Consider the following 21,531-nt stretch of genomic DNA (forward strand, 5'->3'; position numbering starts at 1 on the left):
TTGAAGCAATGATTGATCTCATCTAGGTTTGTATCAAAGTATTTAGCTGTTCCTCTTTGGAGATCCCTTTCATAAGTAAAAAAACATTTGATATTATCCTTACTGTGAAATTCAAATATACTACCCAACGTTGCGTTTTTTAGCTGAATTAAATTTTCCTCGTATATCGGTAAAACTCCGTGATATGACTTATTATCAGTGATATAGTCAGACTTTTTAGGTGCTGATGGTATTGGTGGCGCCTCGGGTGGAGTTTCAGGCCATCCTAGCACTGTTCTGATCGAACTATTGTATATATCCACGGCGTAGTCTGGGTTGTTAATTTCGATCACGGATGACAGCGTTGGCTCATGAACAGTTATTTCTATTTTTGATTCCTTCCCGGTGATTCTTTTTATTCGACGTTGTAATTCCTCATTGATTTCTTCGATTTGATAAGACCCGGTTGGTAACACAATGACATTCCAGTCTGGGGTGCCATCGGGTTTATTTTTACATGCAAATACAAACGAATTATTTGCTGACAATTTTCCAAACGATCTTGATCTGATATTGGGCCAACTGTGATATACTCGTAATTGTGCTAACGCGATGTCGCTTACTGGAATCGCAGTTGGAAAATTAATACTGAATTGTGACTTAGTTGATGTTACTGTTAACAAAGATGTTCGCGCCTGGCTTGTATTTGCGACTATCTGCTGAAGTAATTCCGTCGATGTCATTGACATTGTTATTTATCTGCTGTCGTTTCAAATCGAAGTACTTTATGCTCTGAGTGTAGTCGTTGTACATCTTTGCCATTTCGGCGAATTCGGAATCTGATATTGTTGTATCGTCAAGACTGGATGATATCAGCGACGACAATTTCGAGTAGGTGCTCGTGGCCGCGCTGTTTAACTTTTCATACTCGTGCAATTTTGTTAGCGCACATGAAGATATTTTTTTCGCGATAATATTAGCAACTCCTGCAATTGTCGTTGATGTTGAAACGGTAATTGTGATTGCAATTGCAGTTGTCACTGGTGTTAACGCTGATAATAACACACCCGTGGACGCAACTATCGCTGACACCGAATATACTATTGTGTCTAACACGATTACACGCCGTTTGTATTTTTTTACCTTTGTTGTATATTCGTTGATGGTATTTTTTAACTCTGACTGCCATTCGCGTACTTGATCATATCTGTATTGTTGCGCTGTTGTCGGTGACTGCGTCACTGTCGTTTTCATTTATTATTTTACGCAGTAACCAATTGAGGCGTTTCAGCTACAAATTCTAAACACCACCAGTAAGATGTTGCGGTTAATTTCTTGTCGGCGGATTCCAGTATAAATGTTTCTTCGGTTCCGCTATTTAATATGATAGTCACAACCACGGAAAACTTGTCGGTGGAATGTCTCCAGGGATATGTTGTGAAGATTTCAAATTTAGCGGCACTGAACACAGACAGTCTGTACACGCCAATGACTGTTGCGGTATATTTGATAGTATTATTTTGTCGGGACCATGTTGCAAATCCAGATGATACCGTGTATACTATGTTGGTGATATGCCCGGGAGTAACTCCAGTGGGGACTTTAATCAAACTGGTTTTGTTAATGATCTCAGGAATCCCCGATACGATATCCTGCTGTGTTTGTTTGATCGTGTCAATGTTGGTCTTGATATCAGAAAGATTTCATATCGACGGTGTGCGGAGTACCAAAGAACTCATCCGTGGTCTCATTAGTTTTTCTAAAGTTTCTACGGAGATTTGTAAACGCGTTCACATGAACATCATACTCGGCTCGCAACGTTGTTAGTTTACTGTCAACGGCGCTAGCGCTTGCGTCAACATATTGTTTGTTTGCGGCATCTTCCGCCGATGTTGGATCTCTTAAAACGGTTATTTTGTTGCCGTTCATACTGAGTTCACCTGTCATTGTATCACCGGTAATTTTTAGCCGAGTAACGAGTATGCCTCCAACGGTTGTAAATAACGCGTCAATATATTTTTTGTTTGCGGCATCTTCCGCCGATGTAGGATCCGCTAACACAGTTATTTTGTTTCCGTTCATGCTGAGTTCACCTGTCATTGTATAACCGGTCTTTTTTACTGCAACTTTGTGCATATCATCTCGCAACGCCGCGATTGATATCAGCGAATCCCGGATTTTTCCGCTGTCGGTGAACACAGGGATGTTACCCGGAGTAGCTCCAATAACCCTACGAATTATTTCATGCCATTTGATATCGCTGGTTTTTAGTTTTCCGTGCCGGTCCTGAAAAATAACAACCTCATCTGGGTCTATCCCGGTCAGACTTAAAAGATTATCGATTTCATCTTTGGTCGCATATTTTGATAAATCTATATCGGCGCGTTTTTTTGTCTTTGTTTCGAGAAGAGATCTTCCGTAGATATCAACAATTATTTGATAGGAAACCGTTTAAATTGACCCGTGGTATACTCGTGCACAACTTTGTGAGGTGGTTTGGTCGACGCTGATATCGCATCAAGAACATTCAATACCTGTCGGCCACATATCGGAGGATCGGTCAGTGTTTGCGTTGGCAACGTTGAGTACCACACTTTTGGCCCTGTCGCGGGGATGTCTTTTGTATATCGGAGAAATTCAGCTGGCGGCGCTAACCCATACGAATCAAAATAGATAATTCCACGTGGATCGATCGCGTAAGCAACCCAGTGAGTTCCTGGACCACCGCTGTTATCAAGATTAATAATTCCGGTTTCTGGATTATTCGGTTGTCGTGGTAGCTGATCTCGCATAAAGACACCTCTGAAATTTTTTATATTTAATTGTTTAACAGCATTGAGCAAATCAAAATTGGACATTGGTGTGGTTTTCAGAACCGTTTTGGATACCATGAGGGTGGAGTTCCTGGAAGTCTTAACCCGCGTCCCATTTTTTTGTATCCTGATCCCTTGGATCCCCCTGTGGCTTTCTTTAATGCCATTCCAGCAGCTGTTCCAACAGCTCCTAACGCGGTGGCTTTGGCAACAGCTGGGGCAGCAGCAGCTATCAGTGCTGGTATCGCGGCGAGAAGCGGAAATATACCACCGGTTTTAATCATGTCCTTGACAGCTTTTGGAGCAAAACTAAGTTGAACCCCATTTTTTGCTTGTTTTGCTTTATTGAAATGATTAAGTTGTGTTTTAGTCAGCGATAGCTTGTTTGGGCCGCCAGTAATCTGATCACTTTTTAGTGTTATTGTTACCTCACATGCGCTCACGTTTTTCGATTGTAATTTCTTAACCTGACCAGGAGTCAGAGTGACATTAACGTGACTGTATGACATTTTTTGTAATAAACGCGATTGATCTAATTGTTACATATTTTCTACTGGTGCATCAACGAATCTCATTCGGCCGGCAACACCCTCAAGTAACATTGATTTTTCGGAAAGTATGACTGCGATTGCTCTGTAATTAGCTATAGCGGCTGCTCCTGCTGACGGTGGGTCTTTATTTTCTATAGCCCGAAAGTGTATATCAACGACAGACTGTCTGGTTAAATCAAGATGCTCTAACGAGAAGTAATAGATTGGATAATGAGATATAAAATCCAATTGTGATATTTGCAAACCAGTATCGATATTTAGATCGCGCGCTAGATATTTCGTCAATTGTTGATATGCACGTGCAACGTGATTATTTCCAAAATTTAGCATTATATTCTCGGACGGCTCTTGATGTCCGTTTATTCTCAGAGAAACGTCAGTGATACCAAGTTGATCAAATATCATATGCGAACGTGTTTCACTACCCACCCGTGCAACGTCCTGAAGAGCAATAAAAATATGTCGCGGCGCGGAAACTCCCTGCTGTGATGCTATATGCCATGTAAATAAACCATTGATGGCACTTTGGACACTATCTGTAGTTGTTGTAAGCCACGATAGCAACACTTTACCACCTTGATCCATAAAAGAAAGCAGTCGCTGTTCTTCAGTAATTGCAGGAGTCATTACCGGCATCCACAGTGATAGTTTTGTTATATTTACCTTACCAGGGTCACCTAGGGGTCGCCATAGCGCATCATTGTCGTTGGCTTTTCTAACAAGCACGACTGTATGTTTTGCTCCAAAAAATACCTTTCTGACATCTCTGCAAAATCCAAAGATGTGCGACAGCGGAATGGCACATGAAAAATTTCTACGATTACCTTTCAACATTTGTCTACGTGTATGAAAACCTAAATTAAATTCTTCATTAGCACCATGAACCACCGGCCACACAGCAGCGTCAGCGGTATTGGTATCGTTTCTTGGTCGTCTAATATTGTACTGATCACTGTTAGGAAAATTAGAAGTGTCCTTGGCAAACATCATTGATGGACCAGATGATCTTGTATAATCATCAGAATATCTTGCTAGACCAATTATTGTTGTAGCAACATCGACATCCTTCTGAATCGATTCAATATTTTTTCCATCAATCATGTAGATAGCACTATCAAACAAGGCCATAATTCCGTTATTGACAAAGCCAATTTTAACCGCATCCCCGTATACTGTATCATCTGTTTTTATAATTTCTCCTTCTACTTCAATAAATGCTTCAGCGAGCAGGAAATATCCTTGGCAAACGTCACTGATGGACCAGATGATCTTGTATAATCATCAGAATATCTTGCTAGACCAATTATTGTTGTAGCAACATCGACATCCTTCTGAATCGATTCAATATTTTTTCCATCAATCATGTAGATAGCACTATCAAACAAGGCCATAATTCCGTTATTGACAAAGCCAATTTTAACCGCATCCCCGTATACTGTATCATCTGTTTTTATAATTTCTCCTTCTACTTCAATAAATGCTTCAGCGAGCAGGAAATATCTACTTGTATCTTGAACCTGAAGTTCAATTCGTCCTCGTTTATTTGGTTCTCGTGCGTCATAAGAGTAATACTGATAATCATGCACTGATTCATTTTTAAGGACCGGTTCGTCCATGTCAAATGCTGGGTCGGATTCCCGTTTAAACTTTTTATTATAGAAGCTATCGTTTAAAACGAAGACCACTTCCCGCCACCAAACTTGTGTTTATTTGTTCAGGATTTATCCCTTGATTTATTAAGGCGGCTAGTTTTTGATTTGCGGCTTCATTTATTACTTTACTAACATTTGCAGGCATGTCTGCGGTGGCTGGTAATTTTACCGGCGAACCTCTTTGAGGCTTGCGTATTAATCGTGCTAGTCTGTCCTTGATTGCCAAGAATGCTTTGCTGGCAGCGCTACCAACAACGCCAGTAGCTTTATCTTTGATAACGTCAATAGCTTTCATTGATAATTGTTTCGCGATCGGTATTGCTTTAGGTGCCATTCTCGCGAATAAACCCCTGGCAACATCGCCGAGTCCATTTCCATAAGTCATCCTGTATACTGGTAGTCGTGAGTTCACAACCCTGACCATGTCTGGCCTGCGATGAGAATTGTGTACGATCATTTTTATTTAATCAGTTATTTCTCTAATCGTGGCGACTTTCAGTCGCTGTCCACGAGTTCATCAATAAGTTCTCGGTAGATGTGAACATCCATGATGCCACCGCGAAATAATCGCTGACAGATATCAGCCGCTTCATTAATTATTTCTGGAGAGTTATTTCCGGCAGGTCTTCCTCCGATGAGAACTTCTAACCGTGATACATCATTGATGATATTATCAGGACAAATATTTAAACCCTTTCCAGTGTTTGGTCGTACAATTCTCGGGGTTAAAACATCTTGCGGTAAACTTTCAGGAGATGTTGTTAAACCAATTATCGGCGACCTAGTTGGCTCGGATTTTTGACGACGTGGACTTTGTTCAGATGCAACCTCATATTCACCTAACGGGACTAGGTCAGTGTGTATTATCCTCCGCTGTGGTTGTTGCAAAGGTGTAGAAGGTTCCTGCTGGGAGGGTTGTTCTAGTTGTTTCAGCTTTTCTTTATAAAGTCTCTTTACTTAATCAAAGAGACCTCTGTATTCTAAATCATCATCTCTGGCCTGTTTTTTGTTTTTATATATTCGATATATCCATTTAATAAAATTGTCATCATTTACGCCTTCAAAACCGGGTTTTAAGATACTAGATTTATTAAATATACTAATTAATATTTTTTCAGGCAATTTTTCTATTTTAGTATTTCTAATATCTTCAGCAAAACCCTCCCTAAATTTTGCAATCATTTTAACATTTTCCTTTATTGGTTTAGACGCGAGTTCAGCACGAATTTGTCCAATACCTTCAAGTATTTCTTCGTCGACGGGCGGAGGTTGAGCTGCAACTATATCAGTTGGAAGATCTCGTAAAATCTTTTTTGTTTGTTTGGTTCTTCTAGCAATTTTTTCAGTCTGCTCAGCGGTTTGTTTTAGCACTGGAAGAATACCCTTTTCATCTCCCAATAAAGCTCTTTCAGTGATCGCCGCAGCTTTTTCAGTAGCTGTTGTAACGGGTTTAAATAATTCTTCTGCACCTGTCGCAAATTCAACTTGTGCTTGTTGCCGCGCTTGTAATTTTTGTCTTACACTATCTCGTACAGGAAGAAATTTTTTTATTGCTTCTAGTCGCTCTCGAGCTAGTCTAGCGGAATGTGCTTCTCCAATGTTGGCCATTATTGTTAACTTGAATTTTTAATTTACAGCAGCAGAAACGACGACGACAAGCAAACTCCGCCAGGGAGAAACACTTTGTGTTTTAGGAGCAGAGGAGGCTAAACATCCCCGAGTGTTTTCGCAAGATAGACTCTTGTATCAAGAAATAGTTGTATAGGTAGATATTTTCACGATATAACCCTTCCAAGTCAGCAGAGAAAGCCCATTTTGTCATGTTTTTCTGACTTGAAGTGTTTATTTTGTGAAAATAATAACTCTATCTAAAATGTCCTCGATAGAAGGCTCTGTTAAGCGAAATATTTTGTGGGATTCGCCTCCTCTGCTGCTAATAGTCTAGGATAACTTATATCTAACTGGGGATTTCCAGAGTATTATCGAAATTTGCTTACCAGATGACGTTCACCGTGCTTGTCTGAGTTAGGGCTAATTCATTTCTCACACGAAATTGGCCCAGTTTAATAGAATGGAAGAAATGTTTTTTGTCGCTGTCTTGGGCTGGTTCAAAATCAAAGGCCCACAAAGCATATCCTCCTGGATAATCGTCGTATGAAATAGTGTGCCTGCTGTTGATTCCAAATTGTCCTTTGACTTCAAATAGAGTCAAGTAAGATCTAAAGTAATTTTTCAAGGCAAAATTAGGCTCAAACGGTCTGGTGCACAAAGTCTCACCATTTCGGGTAACTTTCATCTTGGATACGCTGAAACGTGGGAACTCAAAAGGATTTCATTAGATAGCGCTGTTGAGGGCAGCGATACTGGCGATGCCAATAAGCAAATATTTCGGCAGTTGAACTTGGAAAACATGATCTTCGATTTTAGCTCGGAGTCCAGAGGCAATGATAGAGGTTTTCACTTCCACTCGTCGTAGAGGAAACTTGGCTGTCGTTCTGTTCATAATTTGAATGATGTAGCTTTCTACTGAAGGTAACACTTCCAGACATCGCTTGTAGAGTCTGGTTTAATCGATGTTCGTTGTCTACTCGTTAGCATTAGCAATCAAATGGAAAACAGTACTACTTCGATCCAGTCTAAAACGTACATCCACCCCATTCAACAAATACTTCTCTTGCAACTAGATGTCAAAGTATCTTGTTTGATTTCCATTCGGCGTTCGTTAATTCCATCAATGTGGTGTGCATCATCTGCAATCAATGCTGTGTCGTTGAGTTAAACTTGTCTACAGTGTCAGCTTTCCAAACCATTGTAGCATCCAGCTGTGTGTTCTTTGCTTCTTTTGTATAGATCAAGATATTTTTTCAGGTACGCGCGGTAAGAGTAAGTGTCCATGCTGATGATCACTAGCTTACTTTTTAAGTACAAATCCACTTCGCTGACCAACGAATGTTTGAAATTCTTTACTGGAACCGCCCTAGCATCGGATCCTAGATTGTTGCTGCCCGTTTTAAGAAGTTTGCCTTCAGGTGCAAGTGACTGTTCTTCCGATCGATGTATTCTTCGGTATGTCCTTTCATTTAATAGGTCCTGAGATGGTCCAGGAAGATACAGGATGAAATAATATACATTGGGATTCTTGCACCCTCGCTGTCATCGATGGCATGGCAAACAGATCGAACTTTGACTTTGAACATTAGCAAGAATCTCGGTGCATAATTTTTTCTTTAGTTTTTTATAAGAAACGTCCAATTTTCTGACATCGTTCTCTTCTTTTATTTTTATTTTTCTGATTGTCTGTGAGGTCTGAGGTGCATTGTCCTTGCTATGGTGTAGCGGGGGAATTAATACGTTCACCAGAAGTGTTACGCTAATCTATGACTTGGGTCATTTTCTGTCTAATTCGGCACATTGTTCCTGCTTTAATCAAGCCTTCTTAGCAATATATTGCTCAATGAAGTTTTAGAGAAACTGCGTGAAAGTTGTAACTTTTAAAGCATGCAATCATCCAGTGATCATCGGTAATAAACCGGCTGCTATAGCAAGAAAACATTAAGACGGATCCCAAATCATGTGCTAGTTGTCGAGAACTCCTCTGCACACAGCATACATCTATTACAATTCACTGGAATCGTTACCGAAAATGTAGTTTTTCGGTGAGCTTTCATTTCAAGAATACAATATTTTGTCCAAGGTATTCTGTTGTACTAATATTGACACTGCCAAAATAGAATTTACTGACAGGAAAACAGTGAGGATTGTACAAATCCTCGATGAGGGTGATATGTGTTTCCTCCCTCATCGTAAGCAGCTATGGTAGAATCCACTCTGAAAAGGTTGGATCTCAGCAATGGAACCGCTGTGCTTCCTACGACATTGTACTCGACGAAATCAGAGTATACAAACAGCAAATTCATTCTTTCGTTTAAATTCATTAGGGTTGTGACAATGCTTGTAGAATCGATCGTTAATGTGACTCTTTTGACTGTGGTGTTATGTTCGTGTTTTCTACCCAAAATAGCAAACAGAATGAGAGAAAATCTGATAGCGTTCTACCATATAAAAAAATAGAATTAAAGACGATGAGCAATTTTATGATAGTCAGTACACTTAGGCGAGTTTTCTTCAGTGCTACGCCAAAATGATCGTTGAAAATAACTGAAAACGTATCGACAAAATGCTAAGCATTAAAACAATATTCTGTAGGAATTTGCTGGCGATGGTGTTTCTGATTCGTACATGAAGGGACAATTTTTGTCCATGAGTTCTTGAATTTATTCGCTGAAAGATTTCCAACCAAACTCTTGGCTTGAGTGGGATTAATGACTTCTACCAAAGCCATACTATGTTGCTGGGAAACATATCCATATAACTATCAATGGGGAATGTTATTCATCGTTCGATAATTCTGGTTACTGAGGGGTCACTCGGTGTCACATGATGATTTTCCAAAGACGTATGTTGCTGTGATCGGAAAAGGAGTGGTGACTGGCGTTGGCGAAGCTATCGTTGTTGTTTTTACCATCGATATATGTGAACGGGAATTCGGGAGAAGATAACTAATATAGCTACTGAGTAAAATAGTCCCCATTTGTTTTATCCCCTTCTGGCAAAAAGAGCAGACAGAGTTTAAAACACTTCTCTTGCTTCTTTTTCTTCTACTTCCATCCCTGAGGCTATGTCTGTTATGTTTTGTTTAGGATTTTTATTTTGGTTCTTTTTAAGGCTTCTTTGGATGATGGTGTGAATTTTGCGACATCTTTGTTTCAGGAGTAAAAAACCCTGATGTGAATCTTATCCAACACTTTACTGGAATTGGTCTACACTGATTATCGGACGTTGCATCAGCTTGAGTTTAGGTACTACTGGTGTCTCAACGGTCTAAAACGTGATAGTTCTTGTTTAGGCAAATCCAACATACATTATAACACACCCTGTATGTCCTGTGTCGTGGTGGCCAGGTAGTGTCAAAAGCCGTGAAGGCGCTGAATTGTGCTTTTAGGGCCGCCATAATGCACGTAGCCCTATCTGCTGTACACCTACTACCACGCCACTGCCTTTCTTCTAGCGGCAGTACCTCTCTGTCTTGAAGATGGGCGGTGGGTTCTTGTGGGTTTTCATTTTCTTAGAGTGTGATACAACTATCTTTTCTGTTTGGGATTGTCTTTTGAGATGCATCATTCTTTTCTCTTGGTATTATCTGTTTAGCTTCTGCATTGGGATCACATTTTGAAAGTGAACGCATAATTGCATGTCCTAACGATCCACTTCCACCTAATCTAAAACTGATTTTGGGTAGATGGGTGGGGTGGGGTGAATATCCATTTTTTCATCAGCAAGCTGTGGCGAAGCACTTTGTGTTGTTGTTCGTTTTGTTTTATTTTGTTTTTCATGTTGAATACTGTTATAAAGAAAAAAAGGTGGATGATGTTATTTTTTAAAAAGTTTTCTTTAGACAGACGAAACGATGAAGGTGGCGTGTAAATGATAATCATCCTCCCTGACACAAATCGTAAAAGAGTTCGTACGAAACCTCAAAGACTCGCGAGTGGTATGTTTTAAACTGATGAGATATGCAATGTGGCAATTGAGTGGAATCGTCATAAGCGTAATTTGGTGGTAGGTTTTAAATTGATGAGATATGCAATGTGGTAATTGACTGGGACCGTCCTAAACGTAAGTTAGCGTAGGTTTTAAATTGATGAGATATGCAATGTGGTAACTGAGTGGGATCGTCTCATACGCGTAATTTAGTGTAGGTTTTAAACTGATGAGATATGCAATGTGGTAATTGAGTTTGTCTAACACTTGAACTTTACATTTTTCTCTTGTATTTTTAAACAAAACCACCAACTGTGTATTGAGACTGATTGTATAAATCACCCCACTGCGGCTTACTGGATGTAAAAACAATCCAATGGGACATTTATATCACTAAAGAATTGGAATAGTTACCCTTTGTATTTAAATTCTAAACGTTTTTTTTAAATGGTAAACAAAACATTCTTTCTTTTTTTTCTTCTTACAAATCTATAAATTTATTACTCAAAATGAAATAATAACTTTAACATTTTTTTGAGTGGGGATGTATTGTTGTGAACCTGGTAATATGTAGTATGGTACATAGCAAAAGAAGACTTTCTCAAAATAGAACTAGCGATCATTTCTATATTGGATTCACAATGATTTGTTCTGTATAACTTTCGATGGTTAGTTTTATTACTGTTAGACAAAGTATGATTTGTAAAAACATTTTGAAAAATAACGAAAAATTAGACGTATATGTATATTATATGGGAATTAACTCACACACAGAAAGTGTTGTCATAGCTCTAGTACTACCGGCTGCGTTACTGCCCTTAAGCATACGTGATGTGGCCCCTGATAAAGTTCTTTACAACTAGATACAGTTTCAAGATAGGGAGTAGCTTGATGGACTTCGCCTTCAGTGATATATGCAATGAGCAAGGTAAAATATTTATTGAATTTTGTCATTTATCATCATCATTACCCTTATGACCAAGCATGTTGGCCAATAATACTATTTTCTTTGAAATGCTTTAAGATAAATGTTCAATGTACATTACTTGGTACATGGCCTGCCATGGTGTCAATTCCTGCCAAAGTACTGCCTTTCCGTGTGTAATGGCTAGCTACTTTATCGATAACGATACAGAAAGTACGAATGAAAAAGACACATTTTTCTGCTTAGTATTTGATGACAATGAATAGTTTTATTACACTGAGTGGTGCAGGTCATTCGTGATTGATAGGAAGTGTTCAGCACAATACAGGTTCGTCGCCGCCTCTTTTGAAGTAAAATGGACGCAGTAGCAGTAAACTCCGGGTGATGAGAGCAAGAAAGAGAAGAGGGCATGCTCCTGCGAAAAAGTTCCTAATTTTAGTATTATCCATCACCATAATTTTTTGTTTGTTTATGGATAGTAGCATATATTACAAAGATGTGTGTGTGCATATATATATATATATATATATATATATATATATATATATATATATATATATATATCATTAAAATCAAATTTAATCAATAGTTTGCAATAGCATGACTGTTAAAACCTAATTAGCGGTATTGACACCATGGCAGGTCATGTACCAAGTGATGTACATTGAACATTTATCTTAAAGCATGGACTCTGACCCTACACCCCAAACATTACCAAGACTGAGATTAATGCATTGCTTAAACCATTTATTCATCCCTGTTAGTACTAATGTCTTGTCGTCTGGATCAGCAGAGCTATCAAATGACCTAAACACTAGCATCTTTGAAATCTTCCAGACTTGTTTTAAAGATACTAAAAGATTCAATAATCATTTGAGACAAATTGCCTACTGGCATGATATCTCCTCCATACCTGCCACAGAGCCCCTTTATAAGCCTCCGACCCCCAATTCTACACTTTTCTCTTTTTTAAATTAGTTGTTACCGGTATACATTTACTTTGTATTATTTTTTCAACAAAAATGAAATTTTTTATATTCATTTATATCAGTGAACTGTATTTCTGATCAACGCATAAGTATATACATGTACTGTTAGTCCTTGCCACTTTTCATGTACCTACTTGTAATTTTGGAGGAGGGCAGTTGCTAAGTTGTGAGAACTTGTTTTCCATGCCCATGTGTTGTAATTATGGCAATAAAATATTTTGAAAAGAAACAACAATATGTGGCTGCAGATATAGTTCTGTACATGTAATCAGTAGAACAATTTTAACCATCATCAGAAATCAGGGAGATGTTTCGACTGTTTTGAACGAAGGTATAATGTGCAATCATGCAGACACAAAAGTAAAATAGTGTTTACAATATAGGTATACGGCAAAACACTGTGAAATGTTTCACCCAAGTATGCAGTTTTAGGAAAATGGCAGTGAAGATGGGACCAAAAGTTTAACAAACAAATGCATTTTTCCAGAACCTTGAAAACATCCTATAAGATCATCTAAATGTAATTCTCCCTGTGATGACAGAAAACAAAGTACAGATACCCCACTGAGTGATGATGTCCATGGAATTCTCCCTGTGATGACAGAAAACAAAGTACAGATACCCCACTGAGTGATGATGTCCATGGAATTCTCCCTGTGATGACAGAAAACAAAGTACAGATACCCCACTGAGTGATGATGTCCATGGAATTCTCCCTGTGATGACAGAAAACAAACTGCTGTTACCACACTGAGTGACGATGTCCATGGAATTCTCCCTGTGATTACAGAAAACAAAGTACAGATACCCCACTGAGTGATGATGTCCATGGAATTCTCCCTGTGATGACAGAAAACAAAGTACAGATACCCCACTGAGTGATGATGTCCATGGAATTCTCCCTGTGATGACAGAAAACAAAGTACAGATACCCCACTGAGTGATGATGTCCATGGAATTCTCCCTGTGATGACAGAAAACAAAGTACAGATACCCCACTGAGTGATGGTGTCCATGGAATTCTCCCTGTGATGACAGAAAACAAACTGCTGTTACCACACTGAGTGATGATGTCCATGGAATTCTCCCTGTGATGACAGAAAACAAACTGCTGTTACCACACTGAGTGACGATGTCCATGGAATTCTCCCTGTGATTACAGAAAACAAAGTACAGATACCCCACTGAGTGATGATGTCCATGGAATTCTCCCTGTGATGACAGAAAACAAACTGCTGTTACCACACTGAGTGATGATGTCCATGGAATTCTCCCTGTGATGACAGAAAACAAACTGCTGTTACCACACTGAGTGACGATGTCCATGGAATTCTCCCTGTGATTACAGAAAACAAAGTACAGATACCCCACTGAGTGATGATGTCCATGGAATTCTCCCTGTGATGACAGAAAACAAAGTACAGATACCCCACTGAGTGATGGTGTCCATGGAATTCTCCCTGTGATGACAGAAAACAAACTGCTGTTACCACACTGAGTGATGATGTCCATGGAATTCTCCCTGTGATGACAGAAAACAAACTGCTGTTACCACACTGAGTGACGATGTCCATGGAATTCTCCCTGTGATTACAGAAAACAAAGTACAGATACCCCACTGAGTGATGATGTCCATGGAATTCTCCCTGTGATGACAGAAAACAAAGTACAGATACCCCACTGAGTGATGATGTCCATGGAATTCTCCCTGTGATGACAGAAAACAAAGTACAGATACCCCACTGAGTGATGATGTCCATGGAATTCTCCCTGTGATGACAGAAAACAAAGTACAGATACCCCACTGAGTGATGATGTCCATGGAATTCTCCCTGTGATGACAGAAAACAAAGTACAGATACCCCACTGAGTGATGATGTCCATGGAATTCTCCCTGTGATGACAGAAAACAAACTGCTGTTACCACACTGAGTGATGATGTCCATGGAATTCTCCCTGTGATGACAGAAAACAAACTGCTGTTACCACACTGAGTGACGATGTCCATGGAATTCTCCCTGTGATTACAGAAAACAAAGTACAGATACCCCACTGAGTGATGATGTCCATGGAATTCTCCCTGTGATGACAGAAAATAAACTGCTGAAGCCACACTGAGTGTTGATGTCCATGGAATTCTCCCTGTGATGACAGAAAACAAAGTACAGATACCCCACTGAATGATGATATCCATGGAATTACCTCTGGTGCAATCCCATTAAGTGCCTCCATCAATCAATGTGACCATAATGTTGCAACTGCTATTGACATAACTGTTGAATGTGCTAATGTTTCAAGAGTCAATAAAAATCTTCTGAAGAAACAGTCGATAGTCGTGATTTAGGACAATGTATAAAAGAAAATGTAGAGGAATATCATGGTTCATATATTGACAGTGAAAATATTAATATATTCCATATCATTTATCTCAAAACCATCAAAATTCTGAATTCTCTTAAATTCAGTGGCTTAAGGAAAAAGGTCTCAAAATTTGCCATCTAACATTCATTATCTTGGTGAAAGCAAATTACTTCTTTCAGGAAATAATTCAGTAATTGATAGTTTTGCTTTCAGTGAAACCTTCTTACATGAACTTTTTCATGATGATGAACTTAAAATTCCTAACTACAGTTTTCAAAGAGAAGACAGACTTGTCCAAAAGAATGGTGGACTTCTCATTTACATTAAGGATGGCATTTCTTTCAGATGTCGATATGATCTTGAGGAAATTGGTATGGAAATAATCTGGCTAGAAATGAGACATAATGTCCAAAAACCATTTGTATTGGGCTGTGTATATAGACCACTGAACACTGACAATGCTCGGTTTAATACATTTCAAAACCAGCTTGAAACTCTGCATATAAAAAACAAAGAAGTCTATTTAGTAAGTGACTTTATTTAAAATTTGCTTTATGATACCAATCAAAGCTGGATTAAAACCAGGAATTCTCTGAATTATCAACAGTTAGTTCATGTACCCACTAGAATAACAGAGGTATCTGAAACACTAATTGATCATATTTATACTAACAATGCTGACAATGTTATAGAAGTTGCAATTCCCCAATATTCCATAAGTGATCATTATCCTATATGCTGTACAGAAAAATTAAGTCAAAAAAGGAAACTTTATCATCACAAATATATCAAGTATCAAGAACTGAAAAGATTAAATTCACAAATATTCCTTAAAGAACTGAAAGATATCCCTTGGTCAGTAATTGAATGTTTTGATGACCCATCAGATGCTCTTGACCTCTGGATAGATATGATTACTGACACCCTGAGCACTCATGCTCCAATTAATTTCAAGAGAGTCAACCAACAAAAACAACCAGACTGGATTACATGTGATATACTGAATGCTATTAAGATAAGGGATAGATTTAATAAATTAAAAGATACAGACAGTTACAGATTATGGAGAAACAATCAAGTCATTGATTCAAAAGGCAAAGAAAACTGATCATTCTACTGAAATATCAGATTGTATTACAAAAATGTATCCTATAAAACCCTGGAAAATCTTCAGTGACTTGAGAGGCAGATCTGTCAATGACCTGCCATTTACATGTATTAGTGATGCAAATGGTGATGTTAAGGAAGAACCTCTTGAAATTACAAATGCACTTAATCATTTACTTTGTGAATATAAATGAAAAACTTAAGGATTTCACAAATCTTTGAAGATTCTCCAGTGATGAATTAAATGAACATATTTCTTAAAAACTAAGCAAAAAAGAGTGCTTTAATTCCTAAAATAAGCTTTGAATTCATTTTAATTGAATTAGACCAACTTGATGTCACAATAGCAACAGGTCTAGATAATACAAGTGCTAAATTCCTAAAACTCTCATTTCAAGTGATTGCACCTTCACTTACATATAGGGTACATGTATTTTCTATCTAAGTATTTGCACAGGTATGTTTCTAAACAGGCTTAAATGCCAAAGTAACTCCAATACATAAGAAGGGAGATCTTTCTGATATTAATAACTATAGACCTTTATCAGTTTTATCATCACTTTCAAAGATATTAGAAGGACATGTTTGTAATGAATTTAGAAACTACCCAGATTCATTTAATTTGATACATTCATGACAATCAGGCTTCTGTGAAAGACATTCATGTCAGATTAAAATAATTAGAATGGTAGATGATTGGTTAACAGCAATAGATCAAGGCAACCTTGTAGGCACACTGTTTATTGACCTTTCGAAGGCTTTTGACCTTGTAAATCACAAACTCCTGCTGGAAAAACTCAGCATATATCAAGTTAACCATGAAAGCTTAACTTGGTTTTGAATTTATCTTGAAGGTAGACAACAACAAGATTCTATTTTAAATACACTTTCAGATAAGAAACTGATAAAGTCGGGTGTTCCACAAGGATCAGTTCTTGAGCCATTACTCTTTCTGCTGTACATCAATGATTTACCATATCATATTGAGCTATCCACCACCAACATGTTCACAGATGATACAACATTATATAATATTGGATCAACAAGACATGAGATTAACACTAAATTAAAAAAAGATTTGGTAAAAATGAATAACTGGTGTGAACTCAGTGGTATGAAGAAAAATGCAGCCAAATCAAAAGCCATGATCATAGGTAGTTGAGCAAGAGTAAAAGCTGAGAAAAATTATTTCAAAGTAATGATAAAAGGATTGGATATACAACAGTCTGAAAATAAAAAACTACTTGGCATTATGATAGACCAAATCTTGTGCTGGAAAATACAAGCTGATAAGGTTATTAAAAAAGTTAATTCACTGCTTTATCTCTTGAACATAATAAAATCTTGTCTCCCTCAAGAACAGAGAAAGATATTCTACAATGCATATATCATGCCACACCTAGAATATTGTTGTTCTATCTGGGGTAATAGTGGTATAGAAAATCAGGAAATATTACTGAAATTTCAAAAAAGAGCAGCTAGCGTTATTCTTGATACTGATTTAGATACACCATCAACAAAACTTTTTAAAACCCTAAAGTGGATTCCATTTCAGCAGAGAATTCAGTTTCAGAAGGGCTTACTAGTCTATAAATCCTTACATGGTTTTGCACTTCTGATTATCTTAAATGTAATTTAAAATTTCTTAAAAATGTACGTGTGTATGAACTAAGATCCATCTCAAACAACTAGTTATATTTACCTAAACCAAATTCAGAGTATTATAAGAAGAGTTTTGCTTTTTTCTGGAACCAAACAATGGAATTCCATACCACCTTATATAAAGTCATCTGACACATGCCAATATTTTAAAAAGCTTCTTAGTCAACATCTAGAGAAACAATCATTGTACGATTTTTTTTAAAATTCAGTACTACTACTTTTTACAGCAGTATTGTTATCATGTACTCACCTATAATGTTTTACACATGTTCACTACTACTATTTGTATGAATCCTGTATGTACTCAATCCTTGAAACCTTGTACATTTTTTTGTTGTAGCAGTAGATCAGTTGTCGAGTTTTTAACAGTATTTGTTGTCTGAAGACTCCTTATCTTGTAAATATTGTGCTTATATATATATATATATATATATATATATATATATATATATATATATATATATATATATATATATATATATATATATCCATTGCAGATAATGTACGTTATCAGGACATCTTAATTTTTGTGTGTTGCTGATGTGCTGATTTATCATGGGGGATAGAATCTTTCTAGAGGATGGGCCAGTGTATCCAGCCAGAGTAGAGGGGACTTTAAATGTGTATGAGGCTCCCAACTTTATACTGACAAAGCCAAGGTAGGTAAATGTACATTTTTGTGGCTGATCTGCATGATAGAAAAGAGAGAGATATTGATCACTTTTCTGATACCTATAGGTCGGAGCATGTGCAACAATCAGTTTTATTGAGCTCGCAATGCTCAACATAATGATGACTTTGCTGTCCATGTGCATGTTAATCTATCTGCATGTATATCCATACATTCATCCATTCCTTAGATTAATCTCTGAAAAGGCTGAGTGTTCAAGTTTTTACATGTTCAGTTTCTCAAGTACAGTATTGCCCATAGAGTCATGTCACTTGGTGTGTTGATACTTCCTAATGAGTAACACTAGTTTATCAAAGTTCTCACTCATACTTCCTAATGTGTAACACTAGTTTATCAAAGTTCTCACTCATAGTTCCTAATGTGTAAGTTTATTAAAGTTCTCACTCATACTTCCTAATGTGTAACCCTAGTTTATCAAAGTTCTCACTCATATTTCCTAATGTGTTACACTAGTTTATCAAAGTTCTCACTCATACTTCCTAATGTGTAACACTAGTTTATTGAAGTTCTCACTCATACTTCCTAATGTATAACACTAATTTATCAAAGTTCTCACTTATACTTCTTAATGTGTAACACTAAGTTTATCAAGGTTCTCACTCATACTTCTTAATGTGTAACACTAGTTTATCGAAGTTCTCACTCATACTTCCTAATGTGTGACACTAAGTTTATCAAAGTTCTCACTCATACTTCCTAATGTATAACACTAGTTTATCGAAGTTCTCACTCACACTTCCTAATGTATAACACAAGTGTATCAAAGTTCTCACTCATACTTCCTAATGTGTAACACTAAGTTTATCAAAGTTCTCATTTATACCTCTTAATATGCAACTGTAGTTTATCTAAGTTTCTGGGCAGGACATAGCTTCTTGTCTTTTAAAGTTTATGCAGATCTATATATTCCTGGATATACATCCTTGTGCCTTAATTTAGTGAGACAGCATTCTTTGAAATCAAAGCTCCTATCTTTAAGGTGAATTTCACTGAAAGGTTTGAAATATGTCCTCAATTCATTATATGATTTTCCATTTATGGTAATTTGATTATATTCTTAATTTGATCTGGAGGTAAATGGAAATATCTACAAGACATCTGACTACAAAGAGAAAATGAAGCTTCTTTTTGTTGTTCTCATATGACTGCTATGTTAAAAATGATTTAACACCTATCTTATTAAGTATATACTCAGAATAATAAAGTAGGTCAGTGTTAGCAACATTTAATGCTCCAGTGCCAGCATAAATTGTGGTATTTGTCTTCTTATCTTAAATACTATTTTGTATGTGGATGTAATGTGTACATGCATACATATGTCAATTGATGTTACTTGACCATTCTTGACAATGTGACAGATAATACATATAGAAGATCTCGAGTAAAGAAAAATCAACAGTACCAGTTTTATGAGGATGATAGAAGCAGGAATAAGAACATCCTCTGGAATTATTTAAAAATTATCAGCATTATTATTATTATTATTATTACATGTATTATTATTATTCCAGTAACTTTCATAGACTCCTAAGGATATTGTAATATACAGTAAGTAGTCCATGCACTTGGTCATGCATGTATGTTTAATGTCCTTGAACTTCCACAACATTAATTATTAGCTAGACATGAAACTTGGGTCATGGGAATTTTTGTTTTACTCCATGATGGCAGTTTATAGGGGGTTGGCATGAATTTATATAAATTTTATTTGTCTGAGAATTTGCATGTGTAATCAATGGTACTGTGTCAACACATATCAGACTAAGACCCTTGGGTCATGAACTGTATCTTTTCCCTACCCATAAGGCACATAGTCCCTGAATGTTAGCAGAAGATATTGACATCACCACCCTTTTACCATGTAGACAATGAATTGCACTTAATGGGCATGAAAGGGCAAATTTATATGTACAGTGTTTGGAGTAAAAAGGACAAAATTATATAACTTAAGATACAGTTTTGTGGGTTCCCTCGGTTTAGCATACCACCCAGTGTACAATACTTGGACTTTTTGTTACCTATCAAAATAAAGTAAACCTTGCTTGCATGATTAATTTTGAGTTTATAACAGCCTGGAAACTACCCAGTACTAAGATTCCCACCCAATAACCACTGATAAACTTTCATGAAGAAAACAATTGTAGATGTACATGCAACTGACATTGACTGCATGGTGCTGCCTTATCAGCCAAAGTACTTACCCACCGGGGTTAAAGCCCGGAAACTCTCAAAATCAGCATCCTATAACCATGTGATTATTTACAAGTGCTGGGCATGAAAAAGCAAATGCACATACAAAACTGACATTTGCCCCTACCTTAGTCCTAACCTTATAATGCACCCAAGAGGCTCAAACATCTGTGAGGAGGTCAAAACTGGGAAGTTACAGGGACCTGTTTGACAGACTTCTTCTTTGTATTATCATTATTATTTTTATTATTATTGTTATTATTATTATTATTATTAATTGAATCATCAGGTGGATTGCAGATGAGGAAGTTAGTGCATGTGGAATCTGTAAGAACAAATTCAACCAGCTACGCAGGAAACATCACTGCCGACAGTGTGGGAATGTCCGCTGTAACAAATGCTGCTCAGAAAAGGTACTAAATCCAGACGTCCAAAACAAATAATTAATGGCAAAGTGTTTGTTATCCATAATTTCTATTTTTATATGGAATTTGCAGATTGTTGTCTAAAAATATAAAAAAATGTAAAAATCAGTTAACTTCACATGACATTACCATTTTCTAGATCATGGCAAAATCTTGGAAACTCTTGTCCAAATAACCAATGCTAATAGTATTAGTATGGCATGGATGGAGAACAAATCCAAATAACCAATGCTAATAGTATTAGTATGGCATGGATGGAGAACAAATCCAAATAACCAATGCTAATAGTATCATTATGGCATGGATGGAGAACAAATCCAAATAACCAATGCTAATAGTATCATTATGGCATGGATGGAGAACAAATCCAAATAACCAATGCTAATAGTATTAGTATGGCATGGATGGAGAACAAATCCAAATAACCAATGCTAATAGTATCATTATGGCATGGATGGAGAACAAATCCAAATAACCAATGCTAATAGTATCATTATGGCATGGATGGAGAACAAATCCAAATAACCAATGCTAATAGTATTAGTATGGCATGGATGGAGAACAAATCCAAATAATCAATGCTAATAGTATCATTATGGCATGGATGGAGAACAAATCCAAATAACCAATGCTAATAGTATCATT

The 21,531-nt window shown here is 37.1% G+C and overlaps 1 protein-coding gene across 3 annotated transcripts in view; it reads left to right on the plus strand.

The window, feature by feature from the left end:
- The first annotated feature begins 11,374 nt into the window (after positions 1 to 11,374).
- The window catches only part of LOC149802571 (uncharacterized), a 68,915-nt gene continuing 58,758 nt past the window's right edge, over positions 11,375 to 21,531 (plus strand). For all 3 annotated transcript variants that reach the window (XM_089951842.1, XM_089951843.1, XM_089951844.1), the window contains exons 1-3: positions 11,375 to 11,464; positions 18,078 to 18,239; positions 20,751 to 20,874. In XM_089951842.1, the coding sequence (XP_089807968.1) occupies positions 18,136 to 18,239; positions 20,751 to 20,874 (228 nt within the window). In that variant the 5' untranslated portion in view covers positions 11,375 to 11,464; positions 18,078 to 18,135. The remainder of the gene's footprint in view (positions 11,465 to 18,077; positions 18,240 to 20,750; positions 20,875 to 21,531) is intronic.

Source organism: Sinohyriopsis cumingii, chromosome 3 (genome assembly GCF_028554795.1).
Source record: "Sinohyriopsis cumingii isolate HCF-2022 chromosome 3, ASM2855479v2, whole genome shotgun sequence".
NCBI classification, from domain to species: Eukaryota; Metazoa; Mollusca; class Bivalvia; order Unionida; family Unionidae; genus Sinohyriopsis; species Sinohyriopsis cumingii.